At 51.5% G+C, this 22,795-nt stretch overlaps 7 protein-coding genes across 7 annotated transcripts; 5 read left to right on the forward strand and 2 right to left on the reverse strand.

Moving 5' to 3' along the window:
- Positions 1 to 300: 300 nt before the first annotated feature.
- Positions 301 to 1,968, forward strand: AKAW2_30734S (Zn(II)2Cys6 transcription factor; the record flags this gene model as incomplete). Its single annotated transcript, XM_041687281.1, has 3 exons — positions 301 to 496; positions 565 to 1,875; positions 1,937 to 1,968. 3 exons carry the CDS (start codon positions 301 to 303, stop codon positions 1,966 to 1,968), a joined length of 1,539 nt encoding a protein of 512 aa, XP_041541181.1.
- Positions 1,969 to 5,386: 3,418 nt separating this feature from the next.
- On the forward strand, positions 5,387 to 8,774 carry AKAW2_30735S (uncharacterized protein; the record flags this gene model as incomplete). The annotated part of the gene is made up of 4 exons (XM_041687282.1): positions 5,387 to 5,943; positions 6,132 to 7,044; positions 7,099 to 8,639; positions 8,693 to 8,774. The coding sequence occupies 4 exons, from the start codon at positions 5,387 to 5,389 to the stop codon at positions 8,772 to 8,774; spliced, it is 3,093 nt and encodes a 1,030-aa protein (XP_041541182.1).
- Positions 8,775 to 9,505: 731 nt separating this feature from the next.
- On the forward strand, positions 9,506 to 10,144 carry AKAW2_30736S (Apq12 family protein; the record flags this gene model as incomplete). Its single annotated transcript, XM_041687283.1, has 2 exons — positions 9,506 to 9,521; positions 9,636 to 10,144. 2 exons carry the CDS (start codon positions 9,506 to 9,508, stop codon positions 10,142 to 10,144), a joined length of 525 nt encoding a protein of 174 aa, XP_041541183.1.
- Positions 10,145 to 11,180: 1,036 nt separating this feature from the next.
- FET5 (putative signal sequence-binding GTPase GPN3) lies at positions 11,181 to 12,059 on the reverse strand (the record flags this gene model as incomplete). Its single annotated transcript, XM_041687284.1, has 1 exon — positions 11,181 to 12,059. The coding sequence occupies one exon, from the start codon at positions 12,057 to 12,059 to the stop codon at positions 11,181 to 11,183; it is 879 nt and encodes a 292-aa protein (XP_041541184.1).
- Positions 12,060 to 12,769: 710 nt separating this feature from the next.
- On the forward strand, positions 12,770 to 14,205 carry SAM2 (S-adenosylmethionine synthetase; the record flags this gene model as incomplete). Its single annotated transcript, XM_041687285.1, has 4 exons — positions 12,770 to 12,846; positions 12,911 to 12,968; positions 13,104 to 13,131; positions 13,205 to 14,205. The coding sequence occupies 4 exons, from the start codon at positions 12,770 to 12,772 to the stop codon at positions 14,203 to 14,205; spliced, it is 1,164 nt and encodes a 387-aa protein (XP_041541185.1).
- Positions 14,206 to 15,235: 1,030 nt separating this feature from the next.
- Positions 15,236 to 18,247, forward strand: AKAW2_30739S (uncharacterized protein; the record flags this gene model as incomplete). Its single annotated transcript, XM_041687286.1, has 3 exons — positions 15,236 to 15,460; positions 15,527 to 16,243; positions 16,301 to 18,247. 3 exons carry the CDS (start codon positions 15,236 to 15,238, stop codon positions 18,245 to 18,247), a joined length of 2,889 nt encoding a protein of 962 aa, XP_041541186.1.
- Positions 18,248 to 19,965: 1,718 nt separating this feature from the next.
- Positions 19,966 to 20,565, reverse strand: AKAW2_30740A (uncharacterized protein; the record flags this gene model as incomplete). Its single annotated transcript, XM_041687287.1, has 1 exon — positions 19,966 to 20,565. One exon carries the CDS (start codon positions 20,563 to 20,565, stop codon positions 19,966 to 19,968), a length of 600 nt encoding a protein of 199 aa, XP_041541187.1.
- Between the last annotated feature and the right edge of the window lie 2,230 nt (positions 20,566 to 22,795).

Raw genomic sequence — 22,795 nt, forward strand, 5'->3', positions numbered from 1 at the left:
TGGGTTCGCCTTATCTCATCGGTCTCAACTTTTAGTTTCTCGCACTGACCGGTAAGACTTTCCACGGGCTCGTGGCACACCTGTGGCTTGAGATTTATCTCCTCTCCATCTTCTCCGCACAGAACTTGACAGCGTTCATCGACCTGGTGAAACCTATCCCCCGCCTTGTCACTCTTATCAACTGCGGAGAAGTAACCAGCGGACGAACCCCCCCTGAACCGGGGAAGAGCCGAAGACTCCGCGGAGGGCAAAAAAGCAATCAGCAACATTTTCTGCGATCCCCTCATCCCTGCCAACTCCATGTCTCGATCTTTCAATGGGTGCAAACGATGTAAAGCCCGTCGGCAGAAATGCGATGAGCAGCGTCCCAGTTGTGGTCGCTGCATGACGGCTGGCACGCAATGTCGATATGCGATGCAGCTGCAGTGGGGGGGCCGAGCCTTTTCGCGCTCACGGTTTGGGGCTTGCGTGGGACCGGGAGGCATGCAAAAACTTGGTGGGTGAATACCATCTAGCCTGTGGTATACCTGGATATACTGGTCTAACTTGACTACTTGCAATCAGAGTACTCCCCTGGCGAATTCATCTACACCACCAAAGCTGCGGCTGCTCTTTCTCCGGGCACAATAGCAACATCTCCATCTACCCAACCCACGAATACCACCTTAGTCCGCCATATTGATCCCTTCGCCTCCCTCTCTACCGACCAGAAATCCCTCCTCCATCACTTCCTCAACGATGCCTCTCAGATCACAGCTTGCCACTCCGGCATGCAGCGCGATATCTGCAAGATGCTCGTCCCCATGGCCCTTCAGACCCCGTCCCTCCTCTACGCAACCATGGCCCTCTCCGCTATCCACCTTCAAGCCCTCCACAATCAATCCGAGAATGTCAAGTCCGCGCCCGAGATCGCACGCTTCATGGCCCTCAGCTTAGAACATTTCAGAACAGAACTACAAAATCCTGCGAGCAGGGGATCGGATGCGCTGCTCGCAACCGCCCGAACGCTCTGCCTCGCAGAGATACACTCCGGTGCAATCCACCCCAATTCCTGGCGCGCACATATCGAAGGTGCCCGGGCTCTGATGGAGGCGTCAGATCAGAGCGGGGCGCTGTCGCCCAAGTCGCCAGAGGGGTTCAGGCGGTATCTGGATAGATGGTATCGGTCAATCGTGTCGCTGACTGCGTTGACGGGGAATGGGCCGCCCATCGGTGAAGCTACAGATCAGCTGGTCTCCACTGGGCCAAATCAGTCGGCGTCGCCGGATTACTTGGATGATTACTGGGGGTTTACGGTGAACTTGGCCACGATCTTCCGAAGGATTGGGGCCGTCGCTTGGCGGGAGCATCAGAGTCGGGGGCAGGAAGGCGATGAGATTTCTGTCCAAGGGAACGAGGTCAGCGTACACAATGAAGCTGCAGCGCTGGAGTCGTCGCTCCGTCATCTCATGGAACAAGAAGTGGCTTCGCAGCCCGCGTTCTACCCGGGCGTCGTGGAGGGTCTTTCTGCGGAATGTATCCAGCAGCTCATGCTCTGTAACGAGGCCTTCCAGCTCAGTGCTCTCATTCAGATCCACCGTCGACTACGAAAGACGCCAGCGTCTGCGCCTGTGGTGCAGGAGTCCGTTAAAAGGATCCTCGAATGCACGGCTCAGATCGGGCCGTCTCCGGGGCTGAGTCCGTGGGTAATGCTGACTACCCCGCTATTCATCGCTGGGTGTGAGGCGCGTGGAGAAGATCGCGAGCAAGTGCGGCGGCTACTGTCTTCGCTACACGATACGATTCGCGTACCAAATGTGTTGCAGTCATTGAAATTCCTGGAACAGTATTGGGCGAATCAAATCGATGAAAACGAGGGATGGAGTCAATATCTCGGTATGTACTGTTCCTTTCTTGGCGAGGATGATGATGATGATGATACTGACAAGATGTGTAGATCGGATGAGATTCGATTTCATTCCGTACTAGACTTGGGATGCAATCTGAACGAAGATATGTTTATGTGTATTATGCGAGCATCGGGTCTTGTTGAATACTATGTGGCATGCAATCTTTTCAATTCTGCGAAAAGCTGAAAAGCCTTAACGAGCCAGGAGCAATGAGCTTTTACGTGTACAAGGCGTTGGTTGAATAATGTTTTGTTTAGCGATGAGTTAAGGCGTCGATACTTTGAATTCAAATTATTAGATATACGCAGAAACACCCAGTTGAATAAAATCCCAACCACCATACTCACTTACTAAGGAGTCTACGACAACCCCCAGTGGATATACCCTACATACCCAATGTATCAAATAAACGAAGCTACTTCCAGTAGTAGAAGTAGCTGACCACGGATATGAAACCGAACCGAGCCCCATAATCAAACTACTACTCTACTAACCACCCAACCACCCGAAACTAAGTACTACGTAATGGTACTGACATCCTGAATCACCGACCAATGCACAAACATTACTATGGTGTATATACTGCATCATACCTCCCAAAAATAGAACCGGAACACTGCAGCAACTACTGCACGTTTGACACCATCCTGAACCAAGGAAAAGAAAAAAAAAAGTAAAAGAGCGCAAAAATAAGGGTCTACATCAACTTGCGGTACGGGAGTAGTAAGGGGGCCCGGGGGGCCGGGGGGGGCTACCCCTGCAGCCCTGTATTTACTTATGCTACTACTATCTATCCATCCTTCCTTGGCTTTTTTCATGTAGTAGATAGTAGTGCAGACTAAGACATAATTTGCATGGGATGGCGCCACTTGAGTTATGAGGTGAAAGGAAGGGAGGGATAAATATAGAAGCAGTTTACAGTTATGTTAGTTGTTATTATTCCATTGTAATTATTTTGAAAGTTGATGATAATGATGGGGTGTGGTGTCAATCACAATGGAAGTTGTTGTGTTGGCTTAGAGTTTGGGAATTGGGAGGAAGTAGGTTTCGCCCCTTGCTGGTTGGTGTTAGTTGGGGGAGGAATAATTTATACTTTTTGTTTTTTATGTGTTATTCTTAAAAAATTGGGAATGAATACAGGGTTTGGTGGGAAGATGGATAGGATGGTATAGAAATATTTTATATATGAGTGTCTCATTAGCAAATATATTTAGATACTTAGTAGTCTAGTACTTAGTATATATTTCTCTCGGGGGAGAATACCCAGAAGAGATGGGATAGACATAGGAAACACGTACTGTACTTATTACATGCTACCCTAGTTACTACTGAGTAGTAGTAAAAGAATGAACCAATTTAATTTATATACCGTAGTAGACACGGCAGAACTCATCAATCTAGTTAGCTAAGTAGTTGCCCGTTAGCACTACTAGTCAGGATGATCCATAATAATAACCCTCTTCCCCCCCCAGGGTTAACCGTGGTCAGACCATCTCCTATCACGTTAAATGTCATAGTAGAATAAAATGAAAGTAAAAAATAGTAGCCAGATAATAACACTACTGTATAGTAACCCTACACTATTGCAGCCAACCGTCGACGATCAAAGGTCTAGAATAAGCCTCAGTAGTTATCTATCGGTTGGCAGTCGTTTCACGTCGCAAAAAAAGATAGTAACTATATTTAGTACTTGGGATTCTGGACTGGTCGTGTGTCAGTTTCTAACTGATGCAGGAGGGAGGGAAAATAAAATGTTGGTTCGGGACGGATACGTAGTACATAACTATCAATCCAAGCGAGTTTAAGCCGGGCGCTTACAACTTATGACTACTACTAAGTTACTAACAGCCCCATTGCCATGGCCCCCTCCCCCCTAAGGCTATATACACTAGTTATACTACAGTTGCAGACGGGAGTCTCACTTTTCTACCACGGTTCAGGTCTCAAACCCAATCACATCGCCAGTCATCACATGCAGGAGATCCGCAAAAAGTGGAGATCTGTGCACTGAAAGAGTGTAGTGTGTGTGTGTGTGTTGTGACGATGTCTGCGTCTGCAAGCTGCACTCTGCATTGACAGTCTCCTGAATCTACTGTACAGCAGAGGGTGACGACTACTTCTGTACTGTGCAGTAAATACGTAGATGGTTTGGTAGTGGAAACTAGTTCGGGTCATAACTGCTCGGGTGCAGGACGCACCGGCCACTAGGCTCGTTAGTACGTAGTAGAAGTAAGTAGTAGAGTAAGAGATTTTTTGTTCTCTGTCGGGAGATGGAGAGGTTGGGGCCAGCCGATATGCTGACTATAGGGCCGGCCACATTTTCTGTTTTGCAATTTTGTTGTGCTATTTTCAGTATCCAAGCCTCCTTGTTGGTGAAACAAACAGATGTCAGCATATCTTTGGGGGGGTTCTGAAAATGGATCTTGATTATTCTTTGACCTTGTTTGTGGTTGTGGTTGATGCTGCAACCATGGTTTGGGTGGACTATGGAAAGTCAGTAAACTGCTCTCTCTAATCTACCCCTGACTAGACCTGCGGTCTTCCGACTACCGTGATATCGAGTGGGGCTGGACTCCGATCGGCCGTCTGGACTGGAGGCGAGCAGCTGGTCTCGGGATGGCAGAGAATACTAGAGATAGCTTGAAGATGAAGAGAAAAATTGTGTAAAGATTATGGGAGGAGCTGTAGGAATGTTGACTTCAGCCTGGTGCGGATTAAACCAGCAATGCCCTCTGAATAGTGAGAACTTAGGGTGTCCGCAACCAACTACTTTGTATCCACCAACTAACTAAAGATTCAGCGGATTATTAGTATGGATTATTCCTGTAACTGAGTAGTTAGTAGTAGAGCAAATCCCCACCAATTCGGGAATTAGTTTTGTCGGCACCAATCAGCAATTGGCTTGAAGCTATGGTCAATCTCACGATCCTCTCTCTCCGAAGCCTTTCTTTCTCTCTTTCTCTCTCTCTCTCTCTTCCTCTCTCCGCCCCTTTCAGTCCGCCCTCCTTTTTTCTTTTTTTCTTTTTATTTTTTTTTTTCTCCCCTTCGCCCTTGTCGCCCTGATCTTCCCTCTAAACCAACTGAAACTAACCCATTCAGAAACAGACTGCGTGTAATCCATGTGTGCATGTCTGCTTTTGTGATGGGACTGATTGATCCAGCTAGATTGGGATTGTCTGAACTTTACTTACTTGACTATCTACTTACTTCCCTCTCCCGTCCAATGGGTCCGTTCCATCCACTATTATTCCCCTGAACGTCTTGTCAAACCTGCCTCTCCTCCCCATTGAATGATTATTGCCCCGTGCCAAAACTAAACGCCTCCTGCCCTCGTCACCATGAGGGTGCGTCGATCCTGAACCCATTGACCAACGATTGTTTCTGATCTTCCCTCCTCTTTGTGTCTTTCACCCCCCTTCCCTTCCCGTCTTTACCTGTTCTTGTCAATTGTCCCGGGTTTGGCGCTCAACCTTGCCAATTAGAGTGTCTCCTCCCTCATGGCCCCAGGCTGGACTTCTCCGCCTGCCTCGGGCGCTTTACCCTCAAGCCCAAACCATAATCATCTCCATTCCTCGTCCCAGACTCATCATCAGTTGTCTCCATCTCCTGTATCTGATGACCCCGGCGCTTGGCCAAGTCCTCCTCCTCCTCATCCTCGTCCTCCCTCCTCTGCTTCCTCCTCCACCTCCGCTGCCGCCGCTGCTGCTGGTCCTGTCACCTCTCCTACTTCCCATTTGCCGCCCTCTACTACCTCTCTGGCCTCTCCCCCTCCTTCGGCCACCCTTGTGCGCAGGAAACCGCTTCCCCAGGATGCTGTGATCCTGTCGCGCCAATCCAGGCCTCCTTCCTCGCCCCTGCTACCCTTCTCCCCCCCGGGCGACTCGCCTGCAGATCCGCTGTCACTCCCTGTCTCTTCCTCTCCTCTCGCTGCTGGCCATCATAACTTGGCCTACTCCCCTGCTTCAACCTATTCCTTCTCCGGTTCCGTGTATGAAGTTGACGGCCAGGAGGAGGACGACGACTCCCTTCATTCGGTTCCAAGGAACCTGGACAGGTATGACAGCCGTTGCCCCTGCCCGTGCTCTCTTCCCCTCACCTTCTCCCCCCTGCTCCCCCTCACTCTGGTGCTTGCGGTCCTTGCAATCTCACGCTACTTCTGCAGCCGGGAGAAGGCCTTTCCATGTCCACTTTTCCCTTCAGACGTGGCAAGACTAACCTCGGACTTTTTCTACTCTTCTCCAGATCTCCCCGTGGTGGTCCGTCCGCGTCTCATCTACGTATAGATACCTCCGCAGCCTACGTGGACGACGACGAGGAGAGCAGCAACGCCAATACCCACAACCCCAGATACTCCTCTCAATTCTCGAATGGGACGTCCCTACACAGCCGTCTTGTGAGCGAGCCATTCGTTCCCATCCTCAAATCGCCGGCATTCCTCCCCAAGCGCCCCACGACCATGGCCTTGCACCTCCCCTCACGCCGTCCGCCACCGCTACATATCGATTCCCCCAGCCGGTCCTCGTCCGGTGACTCCAAACAGCCGAAAACACCGGCGAACAAGATTAGTTCCTTTTTTGGGTGGCGCGCTACAACATCTTCACCCGGCGCGGAATCCTCCAGTACCGAGATCTCCGAGACCGGTCGTTCCCCGGTGCCTTCCCCGATGCCTGCCTCCCTCCACAGTGCGTCCTTCTCCATAACACCGTCCACCACGGTGCCCTTCGATCCCTCCAAGCCGCAAGTGCCTCTCCCGCAGCGAAATCCATCTCTGAGCAGTGGAAGTATCTTGGACTCCAGGGCGACGACGCTGGTGACCGAGCTTGAGAATGAACTGCGGGAGATCAGCGCAGAGCTGGCCGGGTCCATCCGGCGGGAGATGGAGTTGGAGGATCTGGTGGAGAGATTGCAGTCAGATATGCCCTTAGATACCCCCAATCGCCGTACCAGCGATTATTTCTCCGATTCAGGCAGCAGCTCCATCCGCTACGCGTTCGAGTCGGGTGGTCGGGTCGAAGACATTGAAAAGTACAAACGCACTGCAGAGCAGGAGCGGGCTCAGATCAAGGTGGATCTGGGCCAAAAATTGCAAGAAGAGCGCAGTCGCCGGGCAGCCTCGGAAGCACACGTCCAGATACTAGAGTCCCAAGTCCAGCAGGTATGACTTCCATTCAGCACAGAGAACTTGAACTCCAAGACTAACACACATTAGCTGCGACGGGAGAGAGTAGATCTCTCGGACCTGTCCTCCCGGACAAGGGAGCTCGAAGCCGCATTAGATGATACCCGTAGGAAGCTGGCCGAAGAGCGCCAAATCAAGGATAATTTTGAAGACTTGTTGACCGCCATGCGAGTAGAACTCGAACAGTTGCGAAACGAACGGGATCATATGCGTGACACTGTTATCCCTCAATTGCAACAAGGCAGTCAATCTGCCGCGCCTCCATCCGATCCGTCGGAAGTCCAGCGGTTGATGGAGGAAATCGAAGCGCTGAAGATCGAAAACGCCTCTCTCGCCCAGCTGCAAGGCAGTCGATTCGCTTCAATTGCCGAAGAAGATGGCATGCCCACTGCCAGAAACGTCGGATTGGGACTGTCGCGGTCGAATTCGTTGGCGCGCGTGCGCACTAAGCCGTCGCCCGGTCTCTCCCGCTCCAGTTCTTTGTCGCGCTCGAATTCCGTATCCGCCAAGGAGCGCAATGAGTCTCCCCGCGAGAACCTGGCGGATAGAATCGAAGATGTTGAGGCGCAGCGCGATGCGCTTCACCAGTCTCTTCGGCGTCTGCTTGATCGCCAGGCTCACGATGCCCGTGAGTACGAGAAGCGGCTTCAGCTCATGGAGATGGAGCTTGCGCGCGCACAGCAAGTGGGTTCTCCGCGCAAGCTGGGCTATGAGCGCGAAGTACGCAACTTGCGCGAAGAAGTAAACGACCTTCGGCAGCGTGCCGAGGAAGCTCTGGAACAGAAGTGGCAGTGCGAAAAAGGATTGGCAGGTCTGAAGATGGACCTGGACCGGGCTGAACAGGAGACCACCTCCCTGCGCGTAATACTCCAGGAGCACGACATCACCGTTCCTGAAGACCTCGAATGTGATCGGGATGGATTCGCCGAGGTCCTCGCAACCTCTTCGTCCCTGGAGTCCGCTTACAGGCAACTTCAGGCGGATCGGGAAATCGCCGAAGCCAGCGCGGCCCAGTCGCCCCTCGCCGAGCAAAACTCACTCGTGGAGTCGGTCAACCGGACCGACGTGCTTGCGCAGCATGTGCAACAGCAGCTGGCCAGCAACAATGCCCTGCGGAGCCGTCTGGCCGAGGCCATTGGCAAGGGTGAAAAGGAGCAGCAGCTGTCAGCCGCTCGTATCAATGAGATGCAGGCCCGTCTCAAGGAGATGGAGGACATCCTGCTGATGGCGCAGCAGTACTCCGAGGACGAAATGGCGCGCCACGAAGAAGAAGTGCGCGCTCTTGAGGAGAACCACAATGCGCAACTGAAGCGCATGAAGAACGGCGCTCGCAGCCCTGCGGCCTTGTCGCCCATGCCTCCGACCACGCCCTTTGGCTCACGGTCTCCTCGTCTGGACTTGACAACCAGTGGTAGGGGTATTGCTTTGGATCAGGCTATCCAATCGGAAACACTGGAACGGCGGGTGAAGGAGCTGGAGAAGCTCCTTCGCGACGCTGATTCGGAGATGGAAGAAGTTGTGAGCCGGATGAACCGGGCGCAAATTGAAGTCGCGGAACTTCAGTCTGATCGGTAAGTCGTGAGAGACGTGTTACCTTGAGGTCATTGCTAACAAACCGCAACAGGGACGATGCACTCCGCCAGACCCGCAAACTCCAGGCCGAGATCATGGCCCAACGCGAGACGTTCAGGACTCTGATGGCTTGAACGACGGCATATTAGATTTTTCTCGTTTCTTCGCTGTATAAAATAATCACATGGGAGGTGTTTTGGCGTCGACACTCTAGCGTGTGACATGTTTTTGGAAGCACCTATTTGTTTTGGTCGGGTGCAGCGCATACTCCGATGCTTGTATATGGTCACTTGGGGTCCATGGCCAGATGGGCATGTATATATCTCACGATCACGACGTGATCATGTATAATTGCATAGATGTACAGTTGTCAGCTGAGTATATTGAGATGAAAGAAATTCTAGCAGAGTAAAATAAGAATGTGCAAGGAAGAACGAGAAAGTTGACTTATCGCATGCCTGCGAGTTCCGTGATATCACGGGATCCACCCCCGGACTGGCTGCGGTGTTTGCCTGGTTTGGCTTTGCGCTCGGCCGCTAATTGGTCCGCGCATGGCCGCATTGTCTCTGGCGCATCTGGCCGAAGGAAAGTCCCGATCTCTCCTTCATCCATCATCTTCTCTTTGAATCTCCTTTGTTTGGCTTCTTCCTTCCGACCATGATACTTTCCACCTTATAAGAACTCTCTGTATATAGCACAAGGTTCTTTTCTGCAACCTTATCCATCCCAGATTACCCCCACGACAAACCTTCATCGTCCAATCGTCAAGGCATAAAAAGAGAGTGGCCACCTCGCCTACCTCCATACTCTCTTCCTACCAGATTACTACATCTGGGTGACAGTGAGCTCCATAAATCAAATCACAATGGACTTTCTCCCAGGTAATACCTCAAACGCAACCAATACCTCCTACCCCATCAACACCACCTCCACCTTCCCAATCTCCCAAACCAACATCAACAACAATACTAACCACCCACTCACCAACCTAACAGACTCCCTCCTCTCCCTAATCCAACAACATCCAACCTTCCAAACCCTCACCTCCACCCCCATCGCCTCCCACCTCGCCTCCCTCCACACTACCTACCTAACCCCCTACGTCTCCCACTGCCGCTCCGCCTACCTCGACCCCTACCTCATCCACCCGCTCGCCTCGCTCCTCACCTCCTCCATGCCCATGCCCGACCTCGTCTCCATCTTCATCCTCGCCCTCGTCCTCATCATCTCCCTCAAGATCCTCGACTATGCTCGCCGTCTCGTCATGTTCTGGGTGAACCTTGCCCTGAGGTTGCTGTGGTGGGCGCTCGTGCTGGGCGCCTTGTGGTATGTGTATTCAGTGGGGATCGAGAAGACCGGAAGGGATTTGGGATGGCTTGTTGGTGTTGCGGGGGGGTTCGTGGATGGGTTTAGGGATGGGGTTGAGGGCGGGAGGGCTGTTACGGGGTCTGGGGGTGGTGTTGGGGGGTATGCCACGGGGATGGGTGGGGGGAGGAGGTATTAGTTTTGGGTTGTGAGGGGAGAGTGTTATTAAAAGAATGCAGTTGGGTTTGAGTCGGAGTTGTTGGGAACTTGGTAATAATCATGGATTGGGTTGGATGGTTCATGGTAGATGATAAAGAGTGGGATTGGAATGAACACCGCAGTTCGAGCCGCGGTCCGAGACCGGCCTGGACTGAGCTGGGGCTACGTACTACGAATAAACGATTGCATGCTGCATGGCTGATTTTGGTTTGATTGAATGTGAATGTTGAATTGAGTTCAGTTGCCTTGAATTGAGCGGTGTAGAGAGTATAATAGATATGTGGTGCTATGGTATGCTAAGCCATGTATACTGCAAGGATTGAGGAATTTGGTGTTTTTTTCTTTTGGGTGATAAGATAAGACATGAAGAAACAACTCATATACATACTACTTATCTATCTATCAATTACTACTTTCTGCAGTTAAATAGCTGTTCACGGAGCTATCTACCAAGTGACACGAAAAAGGAGCAGGTGCAGGTTGCATATGATATGACATTATCATTGGTTCGGTTTTAAGAGACATCTTAATTATAGATAATAGTTGTAAGGGGTAGTAGTAGTATGTGGTTGGCACAATGCCATAACATAATCCATCTTGTTCCTTCAGCTCACATTCCTGTTTCAGATGGATCGGTCGGTCGGACAATTAGATAAATCCCGTCGGTCTTTAAGTCGTATCCGGATACGAGCACTGCATGCTATCTGCCTTCAATTTGGCCCCCATATCAAGTGGATAGTAGATGCTTATGGCAGAACAGCGACGAGTGTTTTGTTGGGTGGGCTGGGTATTGTTGTTGCTGTCGGTGACTCAGCAAGGTAGCGGGTTCCACAGCATCCAGGCACGCACAAGCTACCTAGGTAACAACAACAGGAGCTCTATATAACTCGACGGAGTGAAAAGTTAGGATGCGCTAGCGCATGCGCCCCCGAATCCTGACGTGATGGCGTAATCACGGCGCGCCGGCGGCAGCGGCAGCGGCAGCGCCAACAACGGCTTACGGCATCTCACTCAGCTCAGTCTTCGTAATCGACCTCTTGGGCATCGGAAGGCTCGCGGGGCTCCTGAGCCTCATGGTACTGAATGGCATCGTCGATGTGACTCAGCACCGCGGCAACACTATCTTCATCCTGCACGTCGAGCTTGAGGAACGAGACCATGCTGAAGTCGTCGATGAGCTGCCCGACCGCGCGGTTCAATTGCTGGAACGATCCTCCGCTCAGCATTGCGTCCTTGGATGATGGATCTCCAGTAACCACTGATGACTCCTCATCGTCACCCGCCGTGCCCAGCAAGTTATTCACATCCACGTTAGTGAACTGCTTCAATTCCTTGCGCGAAACCATGTCCTTGACTTGGTCCATCTTGCTCAGGATATTCACGTGCGGCATTTCCAGCATCAACATGGCCGACATAGCGCTCAGCGTGCCGGCGAAGAACTTGGCTTTGTCCACGACGAACGTGCTCTCGAGGAGATATGCCGCGCAGAGACTGATATTCAGCGGGCCCTGGCGGGATAGGAACTGCACCAGGGAAGGGAGCAGCGGGATGTGTGTGTAGAGCTCGATTTGACCCGGCATGTCGAAGATGATGAGGTATTCTTCGCTGAGAGGGTCGAGGGCCTCGGAGAGGAACTCAAGGTTCTGAAGGAGGAACTCGAAGCAGTAGATGAGCCCGCCATTGGGGCCTAGTCCCAGCTCTTCCATCACATCTTCGAGAGTGATGAGTTCGCGAATGTCGAGGTCCGGCTCGTAGTTGAAGGTCTCTGCCGCGGGATCTAGGTTCACGTAGAAACAGCTGCGACGCGTGTTTTGGAGGTGCTGGATGATGGAGCTGCAGAAGGTGGTTTTGCCCGCGCCAGCGGGGCCCATTACTAGGACGCCGTATTTGGACATGCTGACGGCGGCACTTTGAGTTGGTGGGTGCTGATGCTGATGTTGAAGCTAATAGTGGTGGAAAAGGTAGGTATGGCGCGGGGTCGAATGCTGACAAGGAGGGGAGCTAGTTGCTACTAGGTTCGGAGTTGCAGGAAAACCCAAGGAAATTCACGCAATTCTCCCGTAAGCGAGCCGGAATCCGAAGGATGATCTGAATCAGGTTGGAGATGGAGTAAAGGTGGGAGAGGGAGGGGAGCTTTCGGTAGTTCGCAGAGTAATTCAACCCCGAGTTTGCAGGTTAAAATGAAATTGAAGAAACTCCGAAGGCCCGTCGTCCGTTGAGAGAGACGCCGATTGGCTGATGGCACAATAGAGGGGGGATCTCTTCGGTTGGCAAATCAAAATCCGCCGCCGATGCATGTTTTTCCTTTGGGTCTTTTTTTCTTTTTTGTCAATTCTTTTCACTTTTTTCTGCCTAGTCCGACCGCCGGAAGAGATGGCGCCATCGGAGACACATTAATACGAGATTCCCCTCTCTGCCTCCTTCTTTTCTCTTCTTTCCCCTCCTCCCTTTTCCCTCTTCCCTCCCATTTTCTTACATTTCTCGCTTCTTTAATATCTACTCTATTCCCTCTCCCTAATCTTTCTCCTCTTCTTCTCTCCTCGTCTCCTCTCTCCTTTTTTCACTTTCCCCCTATCTATACATATCCCCACCCCCACTCTTCACAATGGGTAGCGTCGCCAACGGATCTACTTTCCTCTTCACCTCCGAGTCCGTCGGAGAGGGTCACCCCGATAAGATTGCGTATGTCGAACCTCAATTCTACCTGGCGCACTCGGTTCATGTCTTGCTGACAGTTTTTCCACAGTGACCAGGTCTCCGATGCCATCCTCGATGCCTGCCTTGCTGAGGACCCTCTCTCTAAGGTACGGACCCCTCATCGGTTCTATCTGAGTCGGATTTTTCTTGCGCACCCCTTGGCCCCTTGATTGGCCGGCGCTTTTCCAATTCGGCTTGTCCACCTTGCATGTGAATGTCTTGAATTAACATGTTGCCGTTAGGTCGCTTGTGAGACCGCTACCAAGACTGGTAAGTTTTTTTTTTCTCCTTCCCGCCCCACCCATCTAATCTTATCGGGACTGTGCGCTGACCCACGTCACAGGTATGGTGATGGTCTTCGGTGAAATCACCACCCAGGCCAAGCTTGACTACCAGAAGGTCATCCGTGGTGCCATCCAGGACATCGGCTACGATGCCTCCGAGAAGGGTTTCGACTACAAGACTTGCAACGTCTTGGTTGCCATTGAGCAGCAGTCGCCCGATATCGCCCAGGGTCTGCACTACGAGGAGGCCCTCGAGAAGCTCGGTGCTGGTGACCAGGGTATCATGTTCGGTTATGCCACCGATGAGACCCCTGAGCTCCTCCCCCTCACCGTCGTCCTCTCTCACAAGCTCAACAAGGCCATGACTGATGCCCGCAAGAACGGCACCATCCCTTGGCTCCGCCCCGACACCAAGACCCAGGTCACCATCGAGTACGCCCACGACAACGGTGCTGTCAAGCCCCTCCGTGTGGACACCATTGTCATCTCCGCCCAGCACAGCGACGAGGTCTCCACTGAGGAGCTCCGCAAGGTCCTGAAGGAGCAGATCATCAAGTCGGTCATCCCTGCCAACCTCCTGGACGACCGCACCGTCTACCACCTCCAGCCCTCCGGCCGCTTCGTCATCGGTGGTCCCCAGGGTGATGCCGGTCTCACCGGCCGTAAGATCATCGTCGACACCTACGGTGGTTGGGGTGCTCACGGTGGTGGTGCCTTCTCCGGTAAGGACTACTCCAAGGTCGACCGCTCGGCTGCCTACGTTGCTCGTTGGATCGCCAAGTCCCTCATCAACGCTGGCCTTGCCCGCCGTGCCCTCGTCCAGCTCTCCTACGCCATTGGTGTTGCTGAGCCCCTGTCCATCTTCGTCGAGACCTACGGCACCTCCTCTAAGACCTCCGATGAGCTCGTCCAGATCATCCGTGACAACTTTGACCTCCGTCCCGGTGTCATCGTCAAGGAGCTGGATCTGGCTAAGCCCATCTACTTCAAGACCGCCAAGAACGGTCACTTCACCAACCAGGAATTCTCCTGGGAGAAGCCCAAGGCCCTCAAGTTCTAAGCGAGTCGCTCGCAATGACTGTGGACCTGCTTCTCTTCTGAGTCTGTTTCCTTTACGAATGTGATGATTTTGCTTTGTTTTCAACAACTCAAAGCACGAGCATAGACATGTCAAAAAAGCAACTTTTATGTTTGGATGTTTGTTCAACTTTTTGCATGGTCTCTCGGCAAGAGACGGGTTCGGCGAGGATAAATTCAACATGATACCACTTTTTCATATACCTTGGGAGGGTTGTTTCGGCGTTTTCGGGAGCGAAAGTCTTCAACACTGCCTCCTCCGGGCTTAGGACCGATAGGAACTTCGAGTCTTATCTGCGGGGGATGCGTGCCATCCGGCGTGATGGTGCGTGTCCCTGACGCACTGGGGTTCGAATGATGCTCCGACAGGAGTGATATAGATGGCTTGAGAGTGATATCTCGCCATTTGCTAATCTAAACATTAGCACATAGATTAATGAATGCATATGCATGGAGTAGTATTGTGCCTGTAACTACCTTGTAGATTGTAGATGGACAAGTGGAGCGATTTGAAACGATCTGAAGTCAAATTAGTAGAGACTGTTCCGTGGTCATGTCCGACTTAGGGTTAGGGGCATACGAGTCTTATCGCGGTCGCAAGATCGGGAATACTCCGTATATGTGACTCTGACCATAGATAATATTCCGTTGAACTTGTCTATACAATCCAAACTCTCCAAAATTCTAAGGTCTCTAGATCCGATGGTCTGCGAATCCCCGTGGGCGGGCACTTAACAAAATTTGCTATTACTCGGCAACCCCTCCGCCGCGACGCGTGCCGCCCAGTTCTCCGCCGACGTGACTCGCGTCACCCACCGCCCCAGGGAGAGAAGGCCTCGACTTACCACCACAACTACTACTGTTCTAGGTTAACCCCAATAACAAGGCCCATTGCACATACAAGATAATCACGCAGCATATTCTCCATACCGACTCGATTTACGAAATGCTGCACTCATAATACATACCCAGACTAGCCAATATACGCGTTCAGCTACACACATCCACCATCCATGGCAACTACCACCACCACCGCAGCAACATCTCCTCCCACCAGCAACATCCTCGCTCCAATCCCTCTCAATCTCGTCCCGAGCCATACCACAAGTTCCTCGCTATCAACTGCATCTATCGAAAACCATCCGTTCAAGAAGCGCAAGGTCTCGCATTCCGAGACTGTCAATGTCCATAATGACGTGTTTGCGGTTACTGGGTCGCCGCAGACGATAAGTATTCGTGTATGTATACCACCTCCCCTTCTACGGTTTACGTCGATGAAGTTGCTAACTCGGCACTAATGATAGTCCCATTCCGCATCCCTCGCCGAAGACCAAGACCCCTACCACCACCTCACACCCATCACTACCCTCTCCCGCAATGCTATTCCCTATTCGTGGATAGATTTCGAGCCGCGCGAACCCAAGAGCCAAAGTCAAAATCTTCCGGGGTGGTGTAATATATTCGTCGGAGATATTCCTGTCCTTGAGAACGAAAATGCCAAGGATACTGTCCTTGCGGTCCGGGTTGTCGGGGAGGCAGGGGTATGGGTGGTTGAGCGCGTCAAGAAGGGGGTATATGCGTTGATGAGGCTACGGGGTGTAGGCGAAGGGGAGGTGGTTGTTGCGGCGAAGGCCAGTGCTGGTTCAGCTTTTCCATTCTCGTTCTCGTCTGGTACGGATCGGCGAAGAGGCAGGCAAGAGGTCGGGGAGTGGTGGGAGGTTGCGAAGATTGAGGATCCGGAGCCGGTTGTGCTTGGGAAGAGAGGACGGGGTGCTGCGGATGTAGAGGTTGTTTTTGCACATGTGTTTGAGAGTGATGCCAGGGAGACACAGGATGAGATGTTGCGCAGTGATGAGGGCTCGGAGGGGCCGGTGTTGCTGGGTGTTGGGGAGCAGAGTGGTGATGCTGCTGCTGCTGCTGCTACTGCTGCTGAAGAGCAGGATGTGGAGGTAACGCAGTCACCGCAGGAGCTGCTGGATGGGCTGCGGGAACAGTATCTACAGGCGTTGTATGTCTCAAAGGTGAGTGACTGCGCTTGTGCTCTGAGACGGTGAAGCAATACTAATAGTTGATGACAGACTTCCGTGGCTTACTTTGCCAAAGGCCCTCTGGCGCGTTGTCGCGCGGCATTCCAGTCCTCGGACAATGAGTCTGGGAAACCAGCCCAATTGGTCGAGTTCTACAGAGAGGCTATTCTTACGGCAAAGAGAATGGATCACAAGTATCGTGAGACTCTGCCGACTACGGTTCAAGATCTGCTGCTGAGTGTTTCCGATGATGAGGCTGCACCGCCGAAGCGAAAGCGCAGGAGCACCAAGAAGAAACTTGGCAAGAATGGGCTGTATCCGGAGGAGAGTGACTTGATTCGCAAGTGGTGGCGCGATCGTGCACTTAATGATCAAGGGCTTCCGTCCGAGATGTCCAGGGATGCAGAATCGAAGAAGCATATTGCGGACTTGCGGTTGCGCGAAACGCAACTGCAGATTCTCTTGATTCTTGAGACTATGGCTTTGGAGGCGATCATTGCGGATGAGAAGAAGCGTGAGGGTAATGGCGAGGGCGCAGACAAGCCTACGAAAACCGCCAAAGGCAAAAAGCCCCAGGACCTGAATGTCATGCTTGAGCTCCACCTCGACCGACTGTGCATCTGGCATGCCGTTAGCTTCGAGGAGACAGTGGTCCCGGACTCGGCCAAGACCAACCATCTATCTGGGAAGAAGGTTGAAAGTGATGCTGTCCGCGATTTCTGCACGGAGGTCATTGTCCCGTTCTACGCATCTCGTCTGCCGGACAAGTGCAAGCTGATTACTCGCAAACTTGGCGTCTCAACTGCAATCTCTCCGTTCACGAAGCAGCCTCAGACGAAGAAGACGCCCCGAGAACCAGGAACGCCTGTTGAGCGACAGCACGCTCAGAAGTCCCGTCGCCGCACATTCCAGCGAGTGTTGACAGACCAGGCACCGTCCCAAACCCGACAACCTCCATCACTCAGTCGGTCTAATACAACCCCGGCTCCGACTGAAAGCCGACGAGAGTCTCTGGATCCTTTACTCCCCACTGTCAGTGCCAACGTGCGTGGCGGGATCCAGAAAGCCAAGCGCGTGGAGAATCGCGAAGTGGATCTCAACGCCGTTGCGCGCCAGCATGAGACTAAACTCAAGAAGATGCAAATGCTCGTGGACCAGAAGAAAGAGCTCGACGCAGCCATTCATGCTCTACGCAAACCAAACCGTGAGCTCGTGGCTAAGGATATCGCCGAAGATGCCAGCAAACGACTGTCCACCGGCGGCGGCAGCTCACGCAAGCCCAAGAATCCAGTGCGCAACCCTTACGGCCAAGGCGTGCAGGTGGCTGCCACGCCCAAAGGTAGTCGCAAGAAAGATGTCATGGCAGACATGCCTCCTCTTCCAAAGAGTCTCTCCCAACCAGCCATCATACCCCAGGGATCTTCATCCTCCCCATTCACAAGCGAGCCGCAAATTGTTCCCGGCTCTAATATCCGACCCTCAAATTCAGGGCTCTTCCGATCTGCCGACGACGGGGCGATCCAGGAAACGCCCACGCGTCGACCAACCCAGCCTCTATCATCAGCTGATATCAGCGCATCGCCGAAGAGAAAAATCTCAGGACCCCTTTTCCGCGTCCCCAGCAAGCCAGCCCCGGCCCCAACTTCAGTCCCTGCCCCTGTTCCTCCTGCCTTTCGGGCCACTGAAAAGGGTCCAACCACGCCGATCGCAGCCCGACACGTGGACGCCTATATGCCCCGAGTCAAGTCAATCGGCTCAAGCAAGCCGTCCATGATTATGGAAACGCCTCCGAAACCGGCCATGGCCCCTGCTTTCTCGATTGCTTCTGCTCCTGCAGCCACTGAGCCGGCGGCAGTGGCAGGGACACCTGTGAAGGCCACGACCACGATTACTACTACCCCGGCTAAAGCGAATGTCTTTGCTACGCCTGTGCCTGTGACGCCGGAGAAGTCGATCTACGCACAACTGGGGTGGGATGATGATGATGACTTTGCATAGTGGCGTTTTACATTTTTATCTTCTCCTTGATTGTTAAGTATGGGTTAGCGGGCGCTTGCATATCTGATTACTGTGTGTAGTACTTAGAACATAAATACCCTGTGTTTGGAATTGAATGATAATAGTTAGAACATATGCATGCAAACAAACTAAATTAGCATCATAGTATACTAAGTAATCCGCAATTAAATCATCCATTATGCAATACCTCTCCAGGGATTAAAAGTACAGGGAACCCATTGATCTATTACCCCATAAAAAAGTAATCAGTACTTTTCCACGATCAAAACTGCATGATGGATGATGGATGATGTTGATGGTTGAGGCTAATGATGTCGCCGCACGCCAATCCCTACCCTAAGTAAAGTTCATTACAAACCAGACCGACCCATTCATTCATTTATCCGCTCGCGTTTGGTGGCAACAACCCAACCCCAACACGCACACAACAACTCAATTAGTTGTTAGTTACAAAGCATAGTTGACCTATGACTCATTAATCGTCATCGAGGAGAAAAATATAGACTGTGGTTGTATGATTATGATGGCATTACTGTTTTTTTTTTTTCGCCTCCATGATGATGATGATGATGGGGATAGATCCAGATTGGGGTTTATCGCGTTACCTTCCTATTTTAGTCATGGGTGATGGTATCGTGAGTGAGTCGTGGTTGTCGTGGTTGTGCATAGCAGATCACGCCATGGCTAGGTATGTATGTATGTACTGTGTATGTTTGCTGGGCCGCGTGGCGGGTTGCCACATCTCTTTCCTCCTCCTCTTCTTCATGTGTGTATGTTATGGTTGGGTATCAGGATTACTGTATAGTAGTATGTTGTATGATGAATGCCTAATGGTAAGATCAATAGATAGATAGATAGATAGATAATAATCACATGGGTGTGATAGTTTCTGGGATCGTGACTGGTTAATTACTTGTTTTATAGATAGATAGATTAATTAGGTGAGACGGTAAGGTAGACAGACAGGGAAGTAAGGTAGGGTATTAATGCTGCTGCTGCTGATGCTACTGCAAATGCAGGTGCAGGGATACACACCCCTGCAGGGTTAGTATACTCTGCTATCTACTATGTATTAACTTACAGTATTGGCTGGGTTGGTTGCTAGGTTGGTTGCTTCGGATTAATTTATTTGAATCGGTTTTGGTCTGCAGAGTGAAGATTGTAATTAGTTGGTTGCATTGGGTGATTGGGGTATTTTTCTTTATTACCTGCTAGGTAGGTAAATATGTATAGTGTAAGTATGAATATTGAGAATGGTATGGTATGATGTTTGGTAGTTTAATTTAATTGTTGTGCTTTTAACTAGATACATGTTTGGTTATCCGTTCCAAGGTTCCTTTCCTTTTTGCTTTCCCTTTCCTTATTCCTTCTAACATGGTTGAACTCCGATGATGATGTTATGATGATGATAGTAATACTGATTAACCTTCGCACCAACTCCAAGCTAGCAAAGTAAAACCAATCAGTGAGTCGCTTGTTGACTCCGCCAAGTATGTATGAGCGAATGAGATTAAGACGGTAGGAGATTCGTAATTTCGTTGACATCGTGAGGGAGGATTATTAGAATTATGTGTTTCGGTGTGGTGTTGGTGTTGGTGATAGGTGGTGAAGAAATGAGTTGTGAGAATGAGATGGGATGTGGCGAGGAGATGAGAATGTCGATAGGTAGAATGAAATGTGTCGCATCATAGCGACGTCTAGCCGGCAATGCGCACAGGCAGGCACTGGCCAGGAGAAGGCCAGAAGTTTTTCCTCTGGACGGTCTTCTCGAGACAATTGCGACCCTTCTCGAGGAGGCTTTCCTCCTTCTCTTCTTTGTCGGTAGATGTTTGAGGGGCTGATGCAGGAGCAGACACATGGAAGGTAACCTGGACGGTGGTCTTCTCAGGCTCCGAGGTCTTCTCAGCCGACTCGTTGTTCTTGGGAGAGGACTGGCGGTCCTGGTCCTCATCCTTGCGGTCCTCGGGACCCTTCTTGTCTTCATCGTCGCGGTCCTCCTCCTCACTCTCGGATTCGTCGTCCTCCAGGTCGAACGAGTTGATGCGCGTCGACATATCCTTCTGGGTCCATTCCATGGACATGCAGTGCAGACGGAAGTGACCAAGGCAGCGACGAATGTCCGGGTCGGGGGCGGTGGCCTCCCGGGCGAGTTTCTGACGGGACAGGGTGGTGAGTTTGTAGGAGAGGGAGGTCCTGTCGGCCAGAGGGGGCAAGCGCTTATTCATGGAGGGGTTGTTGGAGGAGAGAGGAGATGAGGAGGGCTTTTTGGGCATGATATCGATGGCGGTGACGGCCATTGTGATGACAGTCTAGTAGTCTAATTGCTACTGATGTGGTATGAATGGGTGTAGTTTGGTGATGAGTCAAGTCAATTGAATTGAAGCAATTGCTTATAGGATGACTGGATGGATTGGGGAGTAGTGATAGTTATACGGCGCAGGAATAGTAATAGGCAGTCAGCTGGAGAAGAAGTTGGGAGCGACTGCCCAGTGGTGGAGGGAGGGGGTGAAGGTTTGGGGAAATAAGAATCTGGAGGGGAAGAGAAAGAGGAGAAGAGGAGAATAAGAAGAAACGAGTGGAGGGGAGAAAAAAAGGCTTAAGGGGGAAAGAGAGTGAAGAGTTGGAAAGGTTGGGTTTGGCTGGATCGTGACCGACGGAACACCCAAAAGAGAAAGCCGTCCTGGTGACCATCTGATCTGGCAGATTCTGCAAGCGGTTGATCCCCGGGTCTAGACTCGTACCACGATTTAGTTTACTACTGTATAGTGTATACTGTATGGTGTACTGCCTGTATCGGTCAGTTAGTCAGTCCACCGTGGCCGCCCACGCTGTCCCTCTCTTTATTCTTTCTCTCTTTCGTAGTCTACCATCTCGTGATGATTCTATGATGGGATGACTTTTCATTTTTATTATGTATCGCTTAACTTTGTTTCCACTTTACATCAATCATATTTTAACCTTTCCGGGGAGGGAGGGGGGAAACTGCGTATGATAGGTAAAAGAAGATTCTGGTATGTGACCGAAAGGGAATGAGAGGAAAGACTCCGGTCCCGCCAGTCCAGTCAGTCACTCAGTCACTCAGTCACTCAGTCAGCCAGAGTGTACAGTAAGCCCCTCCCCAGACGTTACCAGGGAGAAAGAGCAGCAAGCAGAACAGAAATCTAAAAAAGAAAAGGGCCTCGACTCGACTCCACTGGCAAAACTGGTCGGGCAGCTGACCTTTCCAGTGGGTCCGGGTCTGACGGCAATCCGTGGAATGTTCGACGCCGGGGGTCGTCCGCCCAGTCTGGCTGCCCTCACGATTTCTGGGAAATGCCCTCCGTTTTCTTGCCATTCGCGGCCAGTAACTCCCTTTGTCGCAAACAGAGTTCAGTCCTCGTCTTTCTACAACTCTCTACCACCACACTTCTTTCTCCCCGAACCAACCCCACCAACCCCAAGATCTCTCTTCATATCATAGTTTCTCTGTCGGATGGATGCAATACGGTTATTGCAAACGCGACCAAGCCATGTGCAGCTCCAGAAATCTGGAGACGAACACCCTACCAGTAGGAACGGTAAGGGATGGACAGGGCCTGTTACTCTGATTGGCCATGACTTGCGGGGTCGTGGACTATTGAGGACTAGTGTGCATGCTATACACAGTAACACTTGACCAATTTGGGGATTAGTGTGGGCTTGGGCAGTTAGGGTTGCAGGGGAAACACTAGGCCGGATTAAGTGGATTTGAGGGCTGTGGACCGTGGAGTCGGGAAACGCACATGATCACCTCCTTTAGTATGGGGGATTGGAGCCCGGAGTAATTAATCCATTCCTTCGTAAGCAATAAACCGTCAATCTATTAAGGCGTGATCAGCTGGACACGCGTTGGTTTCAGATTCATCTGGCGACCTTCTAGTCTAATGTTGTTTCCCCCCCTCTCTTCCACTCTGCCCCGTCTCTCACCGACGGATCTACTGTTCTCCCCTTCTTTCTCCTGAGCAACCGAGGAGACGGCAAAATTATTTCCGTTAGTCACCCGAGGGACGGGGAAACAGAAGAGTTCACCTTGAAACTAAACTAACGAAATCAGAACTAATCAAACTAATCAAACTTGGCTCGATCTGGTGTAGCGGCTGAACTAACTATCAACCTCGCGCCCTGACTAAGCTGTTTCCCTTCCAAGGCCGAGAACCCGCCAGACCACCGCCGGCCATGATGTCAAGACTCGCGCTTCCAGTTGGTTTCCCTGGCACAATCACCTTCATGACTTCATCCATTGTTCATTGTGGAGGTCCTCTCCATTGACCTGACATGACACAATGACTCTCTGGTACGGCTTGAGCTTATCTCTGCTCTATTTCCCTGTCTACCACTGCCTCGCTCGCTGCTCTCGTACTTTTGCCCCGCCGTGGGTCATTTAGCGGACGTGATAGCCTGCGACTGTGCGCGCTCACCCTTCCATAGTGAGAGTTGATCTATCAATAGTCGGGTGTCCAGGAGGGTCTACTGATTAGCCGCCGCCGACCTCGGTAGATACGGAGAAGA

This window comes from Aspergillus luchuensis, chromosome 3, assembly GCF_016861625.1.
Source record: "Aspergillus luchuensis IFO 4308 DNA, chromosome 3, nearly complete sequence".
In the NCBI taxonomy this organism is placed as follows: Eukaryota; Fungi; Ascomycota; class Eurotiomycetes; order Eurotiales; family Aspergillaceae; genus Aspergillus; species Aspergillus luchuensis.